This window comes from Martes martes (assembly GCF_963455335.1).
Source record: "Martes martes genome assembly, chromosome: 12".
Classification (NCBI taxonomy): domain Eukaryota; kingdom Metazoa; phylum Chordata; class Mammalia; order Carnivora; family Mustelidae; genus Martes; species Martes martes.
Window position 1 is genome coordinate 86,431,341 of NC_137900.1, and position 23,453 is coordinate 86,454,793.

Genomic DNA, 23,453 nt, shown 5'->3' on the forward strand with positions numbered 1-23,453 from the left:
TCTCTCTGCCTCACCCCCTGCTTGTGTTGTCTGTCTCTCTCTCTCTCTAGTGAATACATTAAAAAATACTTTTTAAAAAAGGAGTGAATTATCTAGTAAGAGGAAGTACTTCTTCAGGACCCACAATAAGACAGGGCCTGCAACCCCACTTCTAGCAGTGCTCCAGATAAATGACAGGTCCTTGGAGAGAAATGGATGTGTGTTATACCTAGGAAAGCTGAAATTTCTACCCTGCTATCCCCATACCTAGCAAAAATTTGTGTGCCTAAAGTTGGCCATAACTGTTAGAGCCACCAAACCTCAAGGAACAATACTTGCTCAGACAACATTCCTACCAGTCACAGCCATTATGGACTGAAAATTACCTTTCACCCTTTGCCTGGCTCTGAGATTCTTCTACAACCCTAAAGAGGGGTGGATGCCCATTCTTAATCAGTGAGACTGAATTTTTCATCAGTTTGGTGGATTGGGGTAGGAGGGGCATGTGTCCCAAGGCTGGATTTAATTTCATATGAAAGAATTAAAATATTGTAACATTTCTTGGTTACCTGATTTCGTGAAATAAAATTCATACCTACTGGGGCACCTGGGTGGCTCAGTTGGTTGAGCGTTCAACTCTTGGTTTGGGCTCAGGTGATGATCCCAAGGTTGTGGGATCGAGCCCCACTGGGCTCTGAGCTCAGTGAAAAGTCTGCTTGTTTCTTTTCCTTCCCCTCTGCTCCTCTACTTGCTTGTGTGCCACCCCCCACCTTGAACAAATAAATAAAATCTTTAAAAAAAATGCACAGCCCTACTATATAGTCAATTAATTAACCAATTTATGGATCTCTTTTACAACTCATTAATCCTGGTAGTTTCTTTTTTTTTTTTTTAAGATTTTATTTATTTATTTGCCAGAGAGAGAGAGAGAAATTGGGCACAAGAACAGGAACGACAGGCAGAGGGAGAGGCAGGCTCCCCACTGAGCAAGGAGCCTGATGAGGAACTGGATCCCAGGACTCTGAGATCATGACCTGAGCCAAAGGCGAATGCTGAACCAACTGAGGCACGCAAGCGTCCCCACTCTTGGTAGTTTCAAAGAAAGTTCTAAATAGATTGCGCCATCAAAACATTAAGGTTTTGGGGGTACCTGCATGGCTCAGTTGGTTAAGCAGCTGCCTCTGGTTCAGGTCGCGATCTTGAGCCCCGCATTGGGCTCCCTGCTCAGGGGAGAGCCTGCCTCTCCCTCTGCCTGACACTCTGCCTACTTATGTTCTCTCTCTATCTCTCTGTCAAATAAATAAGTAAAATAAAAACTGTACTACCCACAATTTTTTCCAGGCTATACTGTCCTAAAGAATATATAGAACATTCAGCAATTGTTGTTTAGCTGGGGATGGTGTTTCTGCCTGGGATTCCCATCCTCGCCCCCCAACTCAGAAAAATCCTGGCCTTGTGGGAAAGCCATCCGTTTAGGTTAGGAATCCACAATTTCCACAAAAAAGAAAAAATCAATGCTACCGCCTGGTCACTTGATCTCTCAATAGATTCAGCCATACTCAGCATTACAGATTACCCATATTTCAGGATCTTAACCTAAAATATAACTCCCAACTGTGTGCTACTCAACTTTTATCACAAACCTAAATTTAAAAATTACATTTATGAGGGATTATTGAAACACATAATATATAATCCATTCCTCTAGATTTGCTGCTTTCAAACTACTTTTAGGTTGTGTAGTCCTTTCTTTCAAATAGAGTCTCAGGGTATGAAAAGATAGTTAGAAGCAAAGTGATGCCAGAAGAAACAGGTCTGTTTGGAGAATGGTCAATTCTAGGTCAGAGGAGGAAACTACAAGATGGGCCTAGACTACCTTGTCTAAGCAGGAAGCAAGGAAGCTAGCAAAGTTCCCTGGAGTTGTGTCAAAAAGACCCAGGAGCCAATTTAAAGAGGCTTCCACTGGGCAAAGGTAGGTCAATGTGAACATCAATAAGAAAAATAACCATAATGGACCGAAATGCATCAAATATGTTTAAATCCATGACTTGATAATACTTTTCATAAAACAAAAAAGAAAGAAAGAAAGCCAGCTCCTTTGGAGTACACTAGAAAACCAACTCATACTGAAATATGGTAAGGAAAAAAAAAATGGGGGACAAAGGAGCATTTATTCTGCTTTTCCTTTTACACACCACACTTAAGGAAAATCAAGTAAGTCAATGAACGGAAGGAGAACAGATCAGTTGCCAGGGAGCAGGGATGCAAGGAGGAGGTGACTGCAACAGAATTGCACAAGAGAGTTTTTTGAGGTAACTGCAATGTTTTGTACCCTGAATACAGTGGTGGTCACATGAATCTACACGTGTTCAAAGTTCATGGAACTGCACACATAAAAAAACAATTTCACTCTATGTTAATTGCAAAAATAAAAAAAGTAAATGTTCGAGTCAACAGGGAAACTTCTCTTTATATAAGTATTCTAGCTAATAACAAGGAAATGAGAGAACCAGAATGTCACCATCCATAACCCCAAATAAAATTATAAACATGGACACTGATTACTATGGGTTCCTAACATCAAAAAATGAGAAGACGTGATGGAAGTACACACCAGTCCTATGAAGTATTCCCTCCAAAAAAATTTAAAAATAGATCTTCAATCATCAAATATCTAGAACTAGCTGTAACTACTATTTTATAAGACACACAAGGAATAGAGAAACATGCTAAATGATACCATGGGGATGGACAGAACCAGCAAAATCCAGACTGTGGAAAGACTGTTCATTGGTTGTCAAGTGGTCAGTGGGGACAGAAGGGAATTTGAGGAAATGATGGAACTGTTAGAGACCATGACTGTAGTGGTAGGTAAGCAACTCTATGTATTTGTCAAAATCCATACACTAAAATAGGTAAATTTTATTGTACATAAATCATACTTCAACTTTTTCAGAAATTAAAAATTTAGACTGTGGGAAACTCTTTTTTACAATATTTTATTTATTTATTTGTCAGAGAAAGAGAGGGAGAGAGAGCACATGCAGGGGGAGTGGCAGGTAGAGACAGAGGGAGAAGCATGCTCCCTGCCGAGCAAGGAGCCTGATGCAGGACTTGATCCCAGGACCGTGGGATCATGACCTGAGCCAAAGGCAGACGCTTAACTGACTGAGCCACCCAAGCATCATAGACTGTGGGACACTCTTAGTAACAAACATACTTCCTTCAACAAATAAACAGTATGGGGAAAACCACAGACTTAAAAGAACTTGAGATCTATTCAACATACTGCAAGCTATGAACCTGACCTGGATCCTGATTTGAACAGACACTGTACTTTTACTTATTTTTTTAAAAAGATCTTTTGCGAAAGGAGAGAGGAGAGAATCTCAAGCCGACTCTCCAGTGAGCCAGACCCCAACATGGGGCTCAATCTCATGACCCTGCGATCACCACCTAAATCAAAATGAAGAGTCGGATGCTTAAATGACTGAGCCACCCACACACCCCAGACAGACAGACATTTTATTTTTACTTTTTAAAAAGATTTTATTTACTTATTTGACAGAGAGAGAGATCACAAGCAGGCAGAGAGGCAGGCAGAGGGGTAGGGGGAAGCAGGCTCTCTGCTGAGCAGAGAGCCCGATGCGGAGCTTGATCCCAGGACCCTGAGATCATGACCTGAGCCGAAGGCAGAGGCTTTAACCCACTGAGCCACCCAGGTGCCCCCAAACAGACATTTTAAAAAAATGATTAGCCAAATGTGGAAATCTGAACACTGACAAGACAGGTATTTGATGATACTAGGGGAACACTAAGTTATTGTTGATGGTACTGTGGTAATGTGTTTTAAAAGAGTCCTTATCTTTCAACGACGCATACTACCATATTTAGAGATGAATACCATGTGTGGCATATGCTTCAGGTAGAGTAGGAGGATATATAAACGAAACAGGATTCAATTGATAATTATTGAAGCTGGATGAACAATTTAAGTTCACTGTAGCATTCTAATTTTGTATTTGAAATTTTCCACATTAAAAATACACATACAGACATCTACGCATACGGACATACATACATAAAAGTCAGCGTGGAGCCTTGGAAGCTGGCCTGTTTAACTTCCTTCTGCCTACTCTCCCACCCTCCCGGAAGCCCTTGAATTAGTCCCAGTGAATCTTTAGGCTCATTTTTTAACACCCTTAAAAAATCACTTCTTGAGCCAGTCTAGGTTTTATCTTGAGCAAAATATTACCATGAAAATGCTTACCACGTTGACCATATTATCCTGGGCCCTGTAAAATCTGTTTTTGCAGAACTGAATTTTGGTATGTCCTAGGTTTTCACCAACACACGCTGTAAGAAACAGCTTTACCAAAACCACTGCATTTCTGTAGGGACGTTAGTAAGGCAAACAGTGTCATACACAAACTCTCTAAGCAGAGGATGTTCGTGTGTTTCAGTGTAAATTGGAAAATGTTCACCTGGTTTTCAATACAACTAACTCAAGAATCGGTTCCTCACCAAAGAGTATGGAGCTCTATCTCCCAGAGATAATTACTTGTTTGATGACTGCATACAGAAAGACTGCAATGGACAGATAATACTGCAAAGACAGAACATGCAAAAAACAGAAAGTAGTCTGGTCTATTTCCACACCAAATTTTTTTTTATTATTTATTTCTTTTATTAATTATTTTTATTAACATATAATGTATTATTTGCCCCAGGGGTACAGGTCTGTGAATCGTCAGGCTTACACATGTCACAGCACTCACCATATCATACACCCTCCCCAGTGTACACCAAGCTATTAAAACGCTCTGTTCTTCTTCACATTCCACTCAAGATGGTCTCCCTCAGTTACTTCATTCATTTGCATAATTTGGATAACTATTTACTGATGGCTTCCAGCTCTGTATCTAAAGCCCTACTCCCTTCTCAGCTCCAGATCCATGTTTCCACCTGCCTGGTGAGAGATGGGGAACTCTGAAGCACTTTACACTCCATATAGTCAAAATAAACTCATAATCTTACCCTTCCAAATTTGCTCCTGTCTCTGCTGTCTCAATTAAAAGCGCTGCCATCCAACCTATTATTCAAGCTAAAATTACTGTGAAGAAAACGGAAAGGCAAGCCACAGATTGGAGGAAAAGACCTGCAAAACATTTGTTTCCAGAATAAAGAAACCTTATAACTGTATACATAGACAAACAACTGATAAAAAATGGACAAAAGATATGAAAAGAAAACCCACAAAAGAAGTTTTATGAATGGCAAATAAATACACTAAAAGATGCTCAACAAGATCGATCACTATGGAAAGGGAAATTAAAAACAGAAGGATATATAGCACTATACACCCCCAGAATGGCAAACAATGGTGATGGTTTCAAGGGTATACACGTGTGTCAAAACTTATCAAATTGTGCCCTTCAAGTATGCGTGGCTTACTGCATGCCATTATACCTTGATAAAGCTTTTTAAAAGAAAAAGAATGGCAATACCAAATATTGGCGAGGATAGGAAGCATGTGGAATCCCAAACATTGCTGGCGGGCATGCAAAATGGTACAGCCACTTTGGAGTACAGTCTGGCAATTTCTTAAAGAGTTAAGCGTACACTTACCATAAGACCCAGCAAGTCCACTCATAGGCATCTATCTACTCAAGAGAAATGAAAACATATCTGCCCAAAGACTTAACTCAAATGTTCATTAAAAGATGCATTCATACTAGCCAAAAACCAGAAACAAGCCAATGTCTGCCGACTGGCGAATGCATAAACAAATTATGGCAAAAATCATACAATGTAAAAACATACATACACTGGTCCTCAGCAATAAGAAGAAATTAACTATAGTTACGAATAAGAACATGGATGAATCTCAACAGCTTTATGCCAAGGAAGAAGCAAGACACCAAAGACTATCTAATGAATGATTTACTTATATGAGATTCTAGAAAAAACAGAACTATAAGTAATAGGATAAAAAGAACAGTGGTTTCCAGAATCATGGCTACAAGGCAACATGAGCAAATGTGGGGGTGGGGAGGATAGTAATGCCGATGTTCAAGATCATAATTACAGTGGGTGGCTACACAACTGTATACATTTGTCAAAATTCATCAAATTGCATACTTAAAATTAGTGTACTTTTTTTGCACTAATAATAACCTCAATCAACGTGTTTTTTAGAAGACTAGAAGTATTAAAAAAAATAAAAGACTAGAAGGAAAAACAAAAAAAGAATATTTAAACTAATGACAGTCACAGGTATCATTTATTTAATGCATGTCAGGTGACTGTTACCATGTACTTTACATTACTTCAATGAATCTATTTTTTTTTAAGATTTTATTTATTTATTTGACAGAGATCACAAGTAGGCAGAGAGGCAGGCAGAGAAAGAGGGGGAAGCAGGCTCCCCGCTGAGCAGAGAGCCCGATGTGGGGCTCGATCCCATGACCCTGGAATCATGACCTGAGCCCAAGGCAGAGGCTTTAACCCACTGAGCCACCCAGGTGCCCCAATGAGTCTATTTTTTAAATAGACAAAAGTCCCTGCACTCCCACAATTTATATGCTATTAGAAGAGGGAATAATCCTCCAAGGGAAGTACTGTCAACACCTGCTTTTTGCAAAAGGGCAAACAGGTTCAGAGATTGAATCCGTACTTTGTTCTGGAGCCCAAAGGCAGTATTTCGAAGAGCTAGGATTTGACTGTAGTCCAGGATTTCTTGACTTCAGCATCATCAACAATTTGAGCTGAATAATTCTTCGATGTGAGAGGCCACTCTATACACTGTAGGGTGTTCAGCAGCATTTCTGGCCTCACCCACTAGATGCCCCTACTTGTAACAACCAAGAATATCTCCAGACATTGCCAAATGCCCCCCAGGAGGCAAAACTGCCTCTTCTTGAGAACCACTTGCCCCTTTTTGAGAACCACTGCTTAATCTCTAAAAACTGACATCACAGCCCAAACTATTAAAAACACCTTTCTTTCCATTCCTGACAATGACCTGGTTCGGGTCCTAAATTCAGCTCACTTAAGACCTCATCATTAGTCAGTCCATCCAAGGTCTACTCTGTCATTTCAATAACCACACTACCACCAAAGTAACCTCCCAAAAACCTCCAGGGCCTGGATGAGATGTCTGTGCAAAGTGCCCTCACCACCAGTATCCAGAATTACTATAAATCCTTTGTGTACATACAAAGTCATTACATTGCCCATTGTTCGGGTCTGCCTTCTCCACTACTACATGAGTTTTACCCCAGCAAGGGCCAAATCTCACTCGTGTCTATATGCCTGGTACCCAGGACTAGAGAGCATTTAAATGGTTTTAGAATTCAAATGTAATTCAGACAAATTGCATATACCATCAAAATGCTTAGATTCCTTGGCTTTAAACGCATCACTAAAAAAAGCCCCCAAATCATAGAGTAAAGCTTTAATCAGCGTGAATCCTATCCAAACAAATGGGTCTTGTTCCTGATAGGATCTGAGAGGATGCTCAAACTCATAATCCAAACATTATAAGCAGACATGTTGAAGTCTTCAGAATTTCCAAAACCACACAGAGATCAAATTTCCTAATCTTAAAACTCCTTTTAGTCTAGTACACCTTATCAGGGTCCTTAAATAGTGCCACAGTATTTTGGAGCACTAAAGCCCCAACATACGTGAACTCCCTCTTGCTACCAACTCATTTATTGGTTCCCTGTGGTTTTACTGAGCACCCCCTCAGTGCCAGGGGTCCAAAGATGGACTAAGATAAAGAAATAAAAGTTTTAGTGAGAAAAAAAATACAGGAGGAATTAATAAGAGTAGGGTATAAAATGCTTATCTCAAATTCTCTTAGTTCTTCTTAAACATGATTATAGTTTGGTGTGTACTAGGAATGCTCTCAAAACATAACGGGGGGAGGGGGAGTGCACGGCGGGGAATGAGTGCAGGGTTGGGGAATGCTGGGTTTAATAGGTGATGGGGATTAAGGAGTCCTCTTGGGATGAGCACCGGGTCCTGTATATAAGTACTGAATCACTAAATTCTATCCCTAGAACTAATATTACACTATATGTTAACTAAGTGGAATTTAAATTAAAACGTAAGGAAAAAAATAATTCAGCCACTAACTAATGCCTATCAAAAAAAATGACTTAACAGCAACTACCATAAAATAAAAATGATACTTTTGGCAACCGTTTTTCCAACTGTAATAGGATATACAGGGTAACAGTCAACAACTCTACACAGCCGGCCAACTCAAAGAGATGCTTAAGACCAAATTCGACAATTAATTCATCTTGAAGCGTTCATCAGGAAGTCATTCCATTTGATACTGAGAATTTTTATGGCCACAGTATGCAACTGATAATAACAACTATAAAAAATTTCTGGCTATGATCATTACATCCCTTCTTTACAATCCATCTTCAGGGCCTTAACTAGTCATTTTGTTTTCTATTTTTAGAGCAATTCAAGAACTGTTTTCTGAGGAAAATCATGGTCTTGCACACAGAACCTCTCCAGAGATGTATGTTGGCTGTCTGCTCAGGTCCAAATCCTGACTTGATCAGGGTCTGACCTAATCAGACAGGCAAAATACATGCTCTCATGATTCTTGACTAAGAATAGAAGCCTAAACTCACTGCTGCCTGATGCTTATGAAAATGTGGTTATAAGAAATAATATTCAGGAAGCCCAAGCTGGGGGCTCCCAGAGGCAGCAATTCTGGACTCTTAAAGTGTCAAAACACCCAAAGGAAGGAAAGGAGCCTCAATGAGGGACCTATTGTTAAAGGAGCATCCCAAGGGGTACCTGGGTGGCTCAGTGGGTTAAAGCCTCTGCCTTCAGCTCAGGTCATGATCTCAGGGTCCTGGAATCGAGCCCACATCAGGTTCTCTGCTCAGCAGGGAGCCTGCTTCCCCCTCTTTCTCTGCCTGCCTCTCTGCCTACTTATGATCTCTCTCTGTGTCAAATAAATAAAATCTTTATTAAAAAAAAAAAAAGGAGCATCCCAAGAATTGAGAGTGAAGGATAATTTAATCTTCCTTACGATATGTTCTCTCATACAGCTCTCAAACTTGTTAGTTGCAGGAGCCCCTTAACAACTCTTGAAAACTATCTTTGTGAGTATACCCATCAATATTTATATTAGATTGTAAAAGAAAAATTTTAAACACAGTAATACAGAAGCACAAATTCCACAGCCCTCAGAGCAGAAGTGAAATCACTCTTAACTGTAGCCTCAGACAACTCCATGGTGAATCAAAGTGAGTAATGGCAAAAAAGGCAAGTAGTCTCAGTATTATTAAGAAAATAGTTTTAGGGGCACCTGGCTGGCTCAGTGAGAAGAGCATGTGACTCTTAATCTTGGGATTGTAAATTCGAGTCCCACGCTGGGTAGAGAGATTACTAAAAAAAAAGAAAAAAACTTAAAAAAAAAACAGAAAGTAAAAAAATTTTATTTTTTTAAGTTTTATTTATTTATTTGACAGAGAGAAACACAGCAACAGAGGGGACACAAATAGGGAGAGTGGGAGAGGGAGAAGCAGGTTTCCTGCTGACCCACTGAGCCACCCAGGTGCCCCCCCAAAATTTTTTAATTAAAAAATAAATATTTGGGGCGCCTGGGTGGCTCAGTGGGTTAAAGACTTTGCCTTCGGCTCAGGTCATGATCTCAGGGTCCTGGGATCAAGTCCCGCATCGGGCTCTCTGCTCAGCAGGAAGCCTGCTTCCTCCTCTCTCTCTGCCTGCCTCTCTGCCTACTTGTGATCTCTGTCTGTCAAATAAATAAATAAAATCTTAAAAAAAAAAGAAATATTTTTTTTAAAAAAAATAAATATTCATTGAGAAGTATTTAAGGGCACATTCATTCAATAATTCAAGCAACTGTTTTCTATGTGTCAGGCACCAGTCTAGATGCTGGGCATAAACAACCCTGCAAACTTGTCATCCCTGTTATCTCTGAACCAAGCCAAGCTGTCAGTGAGCTGTATACTTATTCACTAATCTGGGTCTTCCGACAATGTTCACTGGGATTACACGAACCTGGATTGAGAAGAATTATAAGAAGAAATCCTTAAAAGCTCACTACTATGTTCATTACTGGGATTGTCCCCCTCACAAAACCACAGGGTCCCCACCATGAAGACCAGTGATACAAATTTTCACAGATCTAATGATCAAGGGGGCACCTAGGTCGCTCCATCAGTTAAGCACCTGCCTTTAGCTCAGGTCATGATCTCAGGGTCTTGGGATTGAGCCCCTGCTGAGCAGAGAGCCTGTTTCTCCCTCTCCCCCTGACTGCCACTCCCTCTGCTTAGGTATGCACTCTCTCTCTGTCAAATAAAATCTTTTAAAAAAGAGAGAGAGAGAGAGAGGGAGATCTAACAATCAAAAAAAGTTGTACTTCTCTTAAACAACATGCGTTTGGAGGCACCTGGGTGGCCCAGTCAGTAAAACATCTGCCTTCAGCTCAGGTCACAATCTCAGGGTCCTGGGATGGAGACCACAGGGGCCTCCCTGCTCAGTATGCAGGGAGCCTGCTTCTTCCTCTGCCCACTCCCCACCCCTGCTCCTGCTCTCTCCCTCCCTCTCTCAAATAAATAAATAAAATCTTAAAACACACACACATACACACACACACACACGTGTTTGATTTTATAAACACCATGAATCTGGAAGTTGAGCTTTATTTTCTTCTTTGCTTTGTTTGAGAAAACTCAGAGCCAAAAATGGAACCCATCTTTAGTAACTATACAGTGTTTTCTAATCTATATACTAACTTTGCCACAGGTTGTTTATTATTATTATTATTATTATTATTTTAAGATTTTACTTATTTATTTGACAGAGAGAGACACAGCGAGAGAGGGAACACATGCAGGGGGAGTAGGAGAGGGAGAAGCAAGCTTCCCGCCGAGCAGGGAGCCCGATAAGGGGCTCGATCCCAGGACCCTGAGATCGTGGTCCAAGCCGAAGGCAGATGCTTAACGACTGAGCCACCCAGGCACCCCTGGTTTATTATTCTTTTCTCATTTCTTCTTTGCCTTAATACCTTATTTTTAATCCTTTAGCCTGTATACATTTAAAAAAGAGGCGAGAAATAAACGGTATTTGATGGCTGCTTTTTTAACATAAAATTGAGCGTGTACTTTCTATGTGCCAGGCACTATATATACTAAGCACTTCACAACCCTCTAAGGGTTGGACTTCTTTTTTTAAATTATTCTTTTTAAAAAATTTTTTTAAGATTTTATTTATTTATTTGAGAGAGAAAGAGAGAAAGCATAGGCAGGGGGAGCGGCAGAGGGAAAAGGAGAAGCGGGCTCACACCAAGCAGGGAGACTGGCTTGTTTTTAATATATATTTTTTAAGCAAGCACTATACCCAACATGGGGCTTGAACTCCCAACTCTGAGATCAAGAGTTGCCTGCTTTACCAACTAAGCCAGCTGGGTGTCCCAGGGTTGAACTCTCATTATTTCCCCATACAGCTGGGGGAACTGAGGCTCAAGGAGGTTTATTAACTTACATATGATCTCACAACTTATCTGTGACAGCGTTAGGATTCCAGTGCAGCCCAACCATTGTACCTAGGCATATATACAAGTTAACCCAGGAGCAGATAACGTGAAGGAGAGGGTGGGGAAGTCCACACACAGGATGTGACATTTAAGCTAAGAGTCTTAAAGAAGGGAGCTTGCCAAGGAACAAGGAGAAAGTATTTGAGAGAGAAAGAGAAATCATGTGCAAAAACCCAAAGCAAAGAGAGAACATAAGTTCTGGGAACAGCAAACAGAACACAAAGTTACATTCAGCAATTTACTCATCGTACAGGATTCACCAGAAAGTTAAGTCATTTAATATTAGACATTTGAGAGGTCCATTATTGAGAATTTTCATGGCTGCAGTATTACACTGTTGCTGGGAAGACAGGCAGAAGTGAAATAAAGGCAGTCTCTTTTTGGGGGGTGGGGGGGCAAAAAAGAGGGGTGGGGCAGAGGGAGAAGTAGAGTGAGAATTCCAAACAAGTGCCATGCTCAGCACAGAGCCCGACATACGGGCTCGACCCCATGACCCTGAGATCATGACACAAGCTGAAATCAAGAGTTGGATGCTCAACCAACTGGGCTACCCTACAATTTCTTCATATAATCAATACAAAAACTAGTAATAAGAAATTTTACATTCATTTTTTTCATACTAATCAGAAATCTGATGTGTATTTTTACTTAGAATACATCTTGTTTTGGACATTAAATTTTCACTGGGAATACTTGATATGTATATAAATTTCATAGAACTTGTAGATGAAAAAGTAGATTCACATACCCAAATTTTTCCAAACATACTTGAACATTTTCCAGCCAGTCAAATATCAGTCTTTGAACTTAAATTAATTACAATTAATAAAATTCAAAATTCAGTTCCTCAGCCATGCCAGCCACATTTCAAGTGCTTTATGGCCATATATGGCTACCATATTGAACAGTACAGACCCAGAATGACAAAGGACCTTTGGCTGGTATCACTTCTGTCATCAGCGTTTCATATCTACTTACTGTTGAGGTATTCTGCATGCTAATATCAGTAACTTGCCAACTATTAACTAAGACAGTGGCCCTACTGGTCACATCCTCACTACTGTAACTTACTTTCTTTCTAGACCACTGCCTACATCTGTGCAAAAGAAACCTTCTCATAATTGCTACATAGTATCTGACATGTGAAATGCACACAAAGGTGTTTGTGGAATAGACAGATGCTCTTCTTCACCACTCAAGCAGTAATTCACTTGTTTGCAGACTAAGAACACTCTCTGTTTCTATTTCCCTATGCCCTGATTTTTTATTAGACTCTATGTACTAAGTATGATGATAAAAGAAAAAGCAGTAAGGAAATCTATTTTCAAGAGGCATTATAGTATAATGGTTAAGAGCCCAAGCTCTGGAGTCAGATTGCCTGGATTCAGATGTGGGCTCCATTATTTATTAGATGAGTGATCTTGGCCTCTCTGTGCCTCAGTTTCCTCTTCTGCAGAATTGTGGTAACAGTACATGCTTCCTTGGGGTGTTTCGAGATTGCAGAAGATGGTACATATAAAGCACTTGCACATGATACTCGGCACACAGGAGACATTCAATAAGCATTAGTTTTTTTAATATATTTTAATTATTTTTGAAAGCAAGCTCTACGCCCAATGTGGGGCTCAAACTCACCACCCTGAGATCAAGAGTGGCACACTCTACCAAGGAAGCCAACCAGATGCCCCCAAATTAGTTTTGTTTTGTTTCTAAGATCTTATTTTTAAGTAATCTCTGCACCCAACCTGGGGCTCGAACACACAACCCTGAGATCAAGAGTCTTATGTTGTACCAACTGAGTCACTCAGGCGCCACGTCCACCCCCCTCGCCAAATACTAGCTTTTTAAACAAAGCTGGTGGAGAAGTTGAAATTATAGCTAACGTAAAAAACTAGATTTCTCAATTACCCACGTCTCTTTCCGATATAATCTTACACACACACACACACACACACACGGTACAGGTATTACTTTGAACTCCTCAAATGAAAAATATTGCATGTAGTTATATTCATTACAAAAGAAGCTAAATAAAAAACTTCATCTACTAACAGTATATAACTATGCAGTACGGCATAGGTGTAGCCAAGCAAATGGAAAAACACGAAGCAAAATAGAAAGGCATTTTGACTTACCTGCTTTTCCGTTTTCGAGGTGGTTTCTCCACTGTGCCAGTCAGTCTACAAACCAAACAAATAAGATGATAACTAAAAGTAACATACAAGAACACATCTCCTGGTCCTACTGTGCCAGTCGCAAACTCAGTATACCACCCTCTAGGACCACAGGCTCGCTAAGCTCATACCTGACCTTACAAACGCCTGATGCTCTGTTTCCCCTATTTACCAAGACCATGCAATCCTGGGACTCACGGTTCCCCCAATGTCTGCTCTGCCCAAACCCTGCTCTCCCTGCTAGTCCCTCACTCCATCCTCAGCTCCTATTCGTCACAGCCCCGCTCCCCAAAACCACCCACCTCCACCTACTCATTGTCTGCCTCGTCACCCCCGCAAGCCCCTCCGACCTCCCCTTTCCCGTGCCCACCCCCTCCCGAGCGTGCACTGCCCCTCCGAGCCCCGCCCCTCCAGGCCCCGCGCCCCCCGCATTCCACGGCCCGTCCACGGGGCGCGCGCGCCCTGCCCCTCCCGTCCCGGCGCCCCCAGCCTCACCCCTCGGCGTCCCTTCCATCACACGCCCCTCTTCTCCGGCCTCGAGGATGCGATCGCCGCCCAGCCCACTCCCGCGTCCCTGGACGCCCCCCGAACACCCCCCCAACCCTGATCCCCCCGCCCCTCCCGTCTCGGAGCCCCGAATGCTTCGCGGCCCCTGGGCCCGCTCCCGCGCCCCCAGCCCATCCCCAACCCCGACCTCGACCCAGCTCCCGCCCCACCTGGGGGCCAGGCGACTCCGCGGCTGCTGGGGCTGCCGGGCTCCTCTGACCATCCGGCTCCTGCTCCGCCGCGGGAGCTGCTCCGGCGGCCGCAGGGCTCGCTCGGGAAGCTGAGGCGGCGGAGGCTGGAGTAGGCGGAGAGGCGGGAGGAGGGCCTCGCGCCTCTGCCTGGCATGCCGCGGGGCCCGCCTCCACCGCGCCTCTCCCCGACTCCCATTGGCTAGAGCTGTAGTGTGGCCGAAAGCCTAGCAGTCGATTGGACGCGCAGGCCGTCACATCCCGCCACCTAGGTTTGGTTGAGACTGCAGGTGGCGGCGGAGGTGCCTTAGAGATTGCTAGTAGGGCAGGGGAGACCTAAGCGCCACCGTGCGCTGGAAAGTAGAAACTGCATCTCAGGCGCCAGACACCTGCCGGCAGGTTCTCCTGGCTCTGCGTCCTGCATTCCACACACCTGCTGGCGCCCCCCAACACTGCACCACGCCAGGACCAACAGCCAAGCACTGCAATTTCCCAAACTCTGGCAGGTGCAACAGTGAGGTAACTCTCCAGAAGGAGCTTCATTTTGAACCACCTCGAAGCGGTCCCTGACTCTACATCGTGCTGAAATGGTCTCACAGCTCACAGATACCCTTCATAGAGGATCAAGCAAGAAAACTGCAAGAATCTACCAAAATAAAGCATGTTTCAGATGCTCAGTTCTCTGAAGAAAAGATCACAAGCTTGTGGGCAAGCTTTCCAAGAAAGCAAGAAAAAAATTGCCATGAAAGAAAAATCACTGCAAACAGAATTGATGCCATAACTAAAAGCAATGTGTTCCATTTTGGAAGGACTAAGTAGAATTTATCCTCGAGTGTGTGCTAACCATCCTGTGATACTGCAGATGATCGTAAATTAAATGCCAGTTAATCAATTTAAAAATAAATTTCACTGCATTTTTATTGTTGACAAACCTAAATACGCAATACTATCAGCACATAAGCACAGTATAAGTTACCGTTCCTCTTATACTTTAATAGGGCCATCCTTGAAGACACAGCTCATTAACATATAAAATTCTTCCCTTAATGTACTCTACAGCCTCTCTATATTCCACATGAACAGGTGTTTGCTGGTTTTGGTAGATCCTTGGCATCTATTTGGAACTGGGAGGAGGCATCAAACTTTCTTTTGCTAGTACCTTTTTATTAGAAAATGTTTTTTATGCATCAATAATGTGACAGCCTAGAGTAGATCACACCAGCACACTGAGGACAAATCTCTCACTGGCCCTCACAAATGGCAGAAATTAGAATACTAGCTTTTCACAAAACTGAATTTATTTGACAGAAAGGACTTTTATTCTGAGATGGCTCTTTTTACATCTTTCATGTTAAAAATGACATTCCTTCTATGAAATAATGATGATAAATTGTACTGGGGGTTCTTAAATGGCTTTGACAAGGGAAAAAATGTTGCCGAACGTCTGATGGTTCCCATAATTAACATTTTATGTAATCCCCAAATCACCAAACTGTGAACAGTCTTGATCTCAACCAAATCAGAAAAGGGGGGACAGAATAATTTGTCAGACAAGAGTGCGCCAGGTGGAATAGAAGTCCTGGTGGGGAGGGCCATCAACTCACTAGGAGACTAATCTTGAAATATCACTCATTACATTTCTTAAAAACAGGGATTAAAATTCTGTGTGGTTTTCAAGATCTTTCATAATTGGCCAACTCCTGATATATGGTTCTGCCAATAGAGCTGCTGTGTTCACTTCTTAAGCCTTCCCAAGGGGCACCCGCAAGTCATCTTCATGTCACATGCAAGTTCTAATAATCTCTGCTTCTGTGTTTTTAACTAAATAAGAAATGTACATCCCACCATTCTTGTTCACATTTCAAACTTCTTTTAAGCTTTCCCAATTACTCCATTCTACATCACTTTCTTCTCCAAATTTGTTGTACTTTCATAAGCTACACTGTATCAACAATTATATATTGCCTTAAATTATTCTTACTTCCCACCTACATTTAATTAAAATGATATATTAGAATGAGCCCTCAATAAATGGCAGCTTTGGGCCAGAGACTGGGTACTTTATGTGTGCTATTTTTAATCTTGAGATCAACTCTGTATGGTACTCTCTCTTATTTTAGATACAGAATTTTAAGATCCAGAGAACCCAATTCGCTCGGTGTCACACAGCTACAATAACCAATACTGCTTAAGATGGCTTAAGCGGGTTTAAGATGTATTCTCATATGCCCTAAAGAGGTTCAAGTCCCAGCTCTCCTATGCACCCTTGGCAAAGTTACCTATCCTAAATCTGTTCCTTCATCCGAAGGGGGGCAGGGGATGGGAGGCAGGGACAGGTAATACAGTCATAGAACCATGGTAAAGGTAAACACAAAATAGGGCACATACAGCATTTACCTAAGTTAGCTTTACTGCCTGGCAGAGCTGGGTTTTCTACCTAGATCTGATCCCAGAGCCTATATTCTTTTTTTTTTTTTTAAGTTTTTTTTTTTATTTATTTGACAAAGATCACAAGTAGGCAGAGAGGCAGGCAGAGAGAGAGGAGGAAGCAGGCTCCCTGCTGAGCAGAGAGCCTGATGTGGGGCTCGATCCCAGGACCCTGGGATCATGGCCCGAGCCGAAGGCAGAGGCTTCAACCCACTGAGCCACCCAGGCGCCCCCAGAGCCTATATTCTTTACATTATTCCATAATGCCTCCATGCAGTCTTTTAGATTTCATTCCCATTTACACACAAGAGCAGAGTGCTGAGAACAATAGTGGGTGTCTAGGGATTTAGTGGAATATACTTATGTAGCAAATATTCTTGTTGATACACACAAAAAACTCCTCATAAATTTCATGCAATTTGAATAAAGGAAATATTTGAGTAATCCAAGCCAGCATAATCTCTCATGAGGGTAAGAAAGGCAATCACCAACTGATTGATAAGGAAATAGAAAATTAAGAGGAGGAGAATAAGGAACAAACATTCCCCCCGGCATCTACTGTGTCTGGCACCACACCAGGGGAATTTCCAAATGCTTTTTGGTGTTTTACTACTGTATACTTCATCAGCATGAAGGCGCACTGTACATATACAATTGAAAGGGTTGGGATGATCTCATGATGCATGGTTCTGGGCACTGGGTCCAGGACATAACAATGAAACTTGCCTTTAAAGAACTAGAACACTTAGCTCAAAGTCAAATGCAGAACAAGAGAAAGTTTCACTTCTGTTTACTAGTCAAGCAACCAAGTGAAGGAATAAGCATTTTTTTAATTTAAATTGTGTTATATAAAGTGCTAACTTGTCAGGACAGGCTACAGACTATGCATTAGATAAAAGTTTCTGACAAACTTCCTATAATCTTTTTATTAATTTACACTGAGAGAATATAGCACCTTTCATCCAAGGAACTGAAGGTGCTTTACAAACATTAGCATTTAAAAAAACAATTACATTTAAAAATCTGGATTCGTGCTGTTAAATCTCTTCAACTCCAGATACACAATTTTCTGGAGGCTGATGGAAAGCAATTCTATTTCTGACAATGAAAGAGGCTCAGAAAGAGTTCGGATTTGCTTTCGCAATACAGGCATTTTCAAAACCTGGTGTTGGGCTTACAAAGCAAAAACACACAAATCTGAATGCAATGAACAATATTTCAAACCTTATTTCAAAAGCAAAACCCAGGGTTTAAGACGTCACAATCTTCCAACAGTTCTGGTCATCCAGATGGAATAGGAGCTGATGCAGGTTGCATATTAGATGTGCTCTTGATCCAGACTTTTTAGGATCACACCCAAATGAACACATTTAAAGTAGTGAGATATTTCAGGAAAAAGCATTAACCTATAAAAAGCTAGCCAAGAGCATATCAGGAAAAGGGAAAGGGAGTAATTGGCAATTAAAAGTAGACAGTTCTCACTAGAGCCTAGGACACTTTATTAGAAACCAAGTATTATCATCAGCAAATAAAAATAGTTATTACCCCCATTAATACAACATAAAGGATTTTACATTCAGCCTACGTACAGGGAGTAACAGAGCCTCCTGCCTACAAATCTATGACTTCCAAGTATCTTCCACTACATGATTACTCTATATCGTACATAGCCCTTATTTAGTAGAGGGATCCAAAAGTTCCTTTTAGGCTTACAAAGTCCAATACATTCACTCTCTCTTCCCTTTACATGTCTAATAGTAAAAACTATTTTTTTCATGCAAAAAAGCCATTACTCAGCTGAAGAGAAAAAAAAATCAGACAAAATAGAGATGGCAGTTAAGGAATGGACAGAATATTATTGGCACATGCCCAACTAGTGACAAACAAATGCAGTACACCATGACTTAAAAATAAAGGTCACATTACAGGGATAACTAAAACAACTACATCATTCTAAGCTAAGGAGTGTCAAATGGGAAGGGAGGGCTGAGGTTACCGATTTTATTGGTACAACTTAAAAGCAGAGGAGAGCAAGCACTTAAATACAATTTATGGTAACAGAAAAAAACACTGCAGAGAGCTGTTGAAAGACCACACCAAGTTGTCTGCATCATTAATTTCCAGTGTTTCACAAGTAGTAAAATACATAGCTACATATCCCTGTAAGATAAAAAATACCTTTCCCCCTGAATTACACTGGGGTCAGGGCAGTAACACAAAGCTACTGACCCAACAGTTCAAGTGTGTGCAGCAAATGTCTTAGCCACTTCTTTCATATAGCTATACAATTAAAAAATAAACAAGGAGCTAGGTGGTTGCAGAAAATAAAACTCAAAATATTATTGTGCTCATTTAATAAAAGAAAAACCCTGATGAAAAATTATGTGCCAAGAAGCTTAGACTAGAAAGATTTTTATTGCATTTTTTAGGTAACCTGGAAGTTCTTATCCTGAAGGGGAAAAGTTGGTTTTCAAAACTACCTGAACAGATACTAAAGTGCTTTATTAATTGGCTGGCTTCACAAAGATTTCCTGGAATGACAAAAATTAATTATAGTAGTAAAGGGATACCAACTATTTCACAAAATAGTGAATTCCAACATCATTTATGACCACAGTCATAAGAGACACTGGAACACTTGTCCTTATTAAGTGGACAGTTGCATATAAAGAACTGATCATCACACCCTTTGGATATTCAAATTACTTACACAAAGCCGAAACACGGTATCACAGACCTTTACAAAATAGGACAATTTGTTTCTTTCTACACTTTTTAAAATTTGCTTCAAATTACAGTTCACAAATACAAGAGTCCTGACTTTTCAACCTTTCCAGTTGCAGTTAAAAAATGAACACTTTCTAAAAGTTAAGGTCAAGTGTTACAGCAAGAGGAGAATGATTCCTATTGAAAAGTACACAGATTTTACTTAATGATACTCATGATAGATTGTAAACTGGATCGATCACATTCTACTTAACTGTTATCAAATGAACACATCAGCATTACAAGTATTAAATGTTTTTCTATTACTATAGAGAATATAAACCAAAACATTAATATGGCAGTTATGTTCTTTAGGCACAGTTTAGTGATTTTTTTTTTAAATAAATAGTACTGAATTTCAGTTGAAGTTTTAAACTCAATAACCAAAGGGTCAAAAACTCTGATTTGGGGGCGGGGGGAAGAATAACTTTAAACTAACAATGTAAGCTGTTTAAAATTTCTAACACTTTAACCTATCTGGGTTTTATTTAAGATTACTTTATTAAAAAATACAAGGAATCTGAAAAAAGATCAATACAATTATCTTACTGTACAAAGTCATAAGCTATAGCAGTTTTAACTAAAATTTAAAAACACAACAAGGAGGGCAGCCCTTTAGACCAATTTATTTTATATCCATTTAAAATATCATCCAACAAAGGACAATGAAGTTTACAGCTGGGACAGGTATACATAACTCGAGGCATTTGCAGTCCATCGTGCCCATTGAATAACAACTTTGCTGCTGAAATTTCTTAAAACTTACCAAACTAAAACAAAAGCCTGAATGATACAAAAGGAGGAGCATTTCGGGGTAGTCTGTTCTGTCAATTGGCTTTTTAAAAAAAGAGGAAACACATCCTGTTTCCCCCAGACCAGTAAATAAGCAAGAGCTACATGCAGCAGTGTGAGAGTATTAAGACATTTCTCAAGTCTTCTCAAATGAGTCCAAGGTGGGGATGGGATGGGGGAGAAAATTGATAGAAAAACATTGCTATAGACACCATAACAAACAATAAATTTAGATAATTTAAAATTAAAAAAAAAAAAGGCAAGAGGCAGCATTTCAGCAGCAAAGTGCTCGATAAAAAGTATATTGTAGAGGGTAATACACGAAAGTTGGGGTAAGAAGAGGGAGGAAAAATGGGTCAGCAGGATGGGCGAAGGCCTCAAAGGAAATACGGCGTCGTCGTTCTGGGAGGAATAACACGTTCTGAATCTGGAACTGCCCGGAATAACTTTGGTTCTCTTGTATTTACATCTTTGAAGACCATGATCGAAGCAATATTTCCACAACGATAGCAGTAATTAGGAGCAGACCATACTGTTACAAGCTTCTCATCAAACATAAATTTATAGCCTTCGTGCACTAGTTGGTGTGCTCTGCAGATGAGTTTTAAGTTGTTGATATGAACAAACTGCAATTTAGAAAGGTTTTGTTAAGTATCCAGCACACTTAAGAAAAATCATGCTATATATTTTATGTACACACACACATACACACACATGAAAATAATATTTACATAAAGTATAGGGGCGCCTGGGTAGCTCAGTTAAGCACCCAACTCTTGATTTGGGCTCAGGTAATGATTTCAGGGTTGTGAGATCAAGCCCCTTGTATGGCGCCACACTGGACATGGAGCCTGCTTAAGATTCTCTCTCCCCCTCTCCCCTCCCCTTCCCTCGCTAAAATAAACAAACAAATAAATAAATAAAAAAGATAAATCCTTTTACTACTAAAGTTCTCATGATTATAGAACCCATTCTACTAGTTATCCCCACTACTTCCAAAGTTATAGACAAACAGAGCTGCTTTGGCCTAAGTTATAGAAATCACACAGCCACATAATTTATTAGAAGTTTCTGGAAAAAAAGTGTTCTGTAAGCACTATTAGATATGAAACAAAGTTTTTGTGGTATAATGAAAAAATATATTGCTATCCATATCTATCATTTACTGGGGGTTTAGTATGATTCTTATAAGAATTCTGAGATTTATTCTTCTTTTGTAACTTAAGGAAACAGAGGGTCAGAGCACATAAATAATTAACCTAAATTATGCTGAACCTAACTCTCTAATTCCATTGTGCTGGATTACTTTCCAATATAAGCTCATCCCTATGTCCGTATACAATGTGTATCTGTGTGTGTTGTTCTTGGGGTTTTTTGTTGTTGTTGTTGTTGTTCTTGTTTTTTTTTTAATTAAAAACAGCTGAGGGATGCCTGGGTGGCTCAGTCAGTTAAGCGCTTGCCTTCGGCTTGGGTTGTGATCCTAGTGTCCTGGCACATCAGGCTCCTTGCTCAGCAGGGAGCCTGCTTCTCCCTCTGCCTCTGCCTGCCATTCTGCCTACCTGTACACTCTCTCTCTGACAAATAAATAAAAATAAAATCTTAAAAAACAAAAACAAAAACAGCTGAACTTCAGAAGTTGGATTTTTGCTATATATAGATCGATATAGATATATCTAACAAATCATCATGTTGTGCATCTAAAACTAATACACTGTTTTACATCAATTAATCTAAATTGAAAATATATGTTAAAAATTTTATATATAGGGATGCCTTGGTAGCTCAGTCAGTTGAGCTCTGCCTTCAGCTCAGGTCATGATCCCAGGGTCCTGGGACTACGTCCTATCTACACTGGGCTCCTTGCTCAGCAGGGAGCCTGCTTCTGCCTCTGCCTGCTATTCTCCCTGCTTGTGCTCCCTCTCTTGCTCTCTGACAAATAAGTAAATAAAATCTTTTAAAAATTTTATATATATATATACATACACACACACACACACACACACACATATGTATATGACCTATCTTGCCCTTGCTATTATATTACTTAATTGCAATATTTGAAAAAAAAAAGGAACATGTATTTTATACATATTAGCAGGTGGATACTGAAGGAGGTGCTTTCATTATGTCATCTCATCTAACCAGTAAGGAAAGACATACATGATGAAGTAGATGAAAAACAGAAGTTATATCTATAGTCACCATAGTTCTTTAAGTAGTCCATTAGCAACCAACAAACCATTTTTCAAAAAATATTGGCTTTACCTCATTTGTGACCTTTGCGCCAAAAAGCCAACCTGCTCCTCGGGGACTGATTGCCCAAGTATCCACATCTTCAGGATCTGACCAAACCAGATCACAAAATGCTCCTTTATGAGGAATTTCCTGATTCCGTTCAATGGTTCGAATTTGATCCAGTGTTTTGATATCAGGAGATAAACCACCATGAACACACAAAATCTGCTCATCTATTAACTAGCAAAAAGGATAACAAAGTTGAAAGCATAATGATAAACTCAGTCATATCTAAATTCATCAATGAATGTTAATGATGTCAAAACAATTGAGATGGCAATTGGATAAGAGTATGCAAAGGGTTACTGACAGGAAAATACTTGAGGTTTTACAAAGATTTACATAAACTTACAGCTGCTACTGTGAGCATGTCGAAAACTTTGGTACAGTATCTCCAGGCATTAGCATTTCCATATTTGGTTTGGCACTCATCTGTGAAAGAAACAGAAGAGTTTCTCATTAGTGAATTCTAAAGCTGCCAATAAAAATGAAGAATGCACCCAATACTAAAGAAGTTTAAAGTAAACTAGGATGGCAAGCTATGACCTGGTAGGTCTTCCACGTAGAGCCATGAAGGAGACTTGTGTTTAACTAACCTAAGCATGTGGTCCTGCTTTTCATTCCAGAAGTGCCCCTACAAAGCAGCTCAAGTTATTGATCAAAATGCTATGATCAGAAAGAGCTAACTAT

At 40.4% G+C, this 23,453-nt stretch overlaps 2 protein-coding genes across 2 annotated transcripts in view; both read right to left on the reverse strand.

Annotated features, from left to right (window-relative positions):
• Nucleotides 1-15,487, reverse strand: part of SCAI (suppressor of cancer cell invasion) — a gene marked incomplete at its 5' end in the record, with an annotated part of 134,645 nt that extends 119,158 nt beyond the window's left edge. Inside the window, 3 exons of the mRNA XM_080820245.1 lie at nucleotides 13,711-13,755; nucleotides 14,100-14,691; nucleotides 15,460-15,487. Coding sequence (XP_080676371.1) covers nucleotides 13,711-13,755; nucleotides 14,100-14,691; nucleotides 15,460-15,487 — 665 coding nt within the window. The remainder of the gene's footprint in view (nucleotides 1-13,710; nucleotides 13,756-14,099; nucleotides 14,692-15,459) is intronic.
• A 2,342-nt stretch (nucleotides 15,488-17,829) lies between these two features.
• PPP6C (protein phosphatase 6 catalytic subunit) overlaps nucleotides 17,830-23,453 on the reverse strand; it is a 39,205-nt gene continuing 33,581 nt past the window's right edge. Inside the window, exons 5-7 of the mRNA XM_080819904.1 lie at nucleotides 23,116-23,195; nucleotides 22,734-22,943; nucleotides 17,830-21,094 (exon numbers count right to left, since the gene is read on the reverse strand). Of these exons, the coding sequence (XP_080676030.1) occupies nucleotides 20,846-21,094; nucleotides 22,734-22,943; nucleotides 23,116-23,195 (539 nt within the window). The 3' untranslated portion in view covers nucleotides 17,830-20,845. The remainder of the gene's footprint in view (nucleotides 21,095-22,733; nucleotides 22,944-23,115; nucleotides 23,196-23,453) is intronic.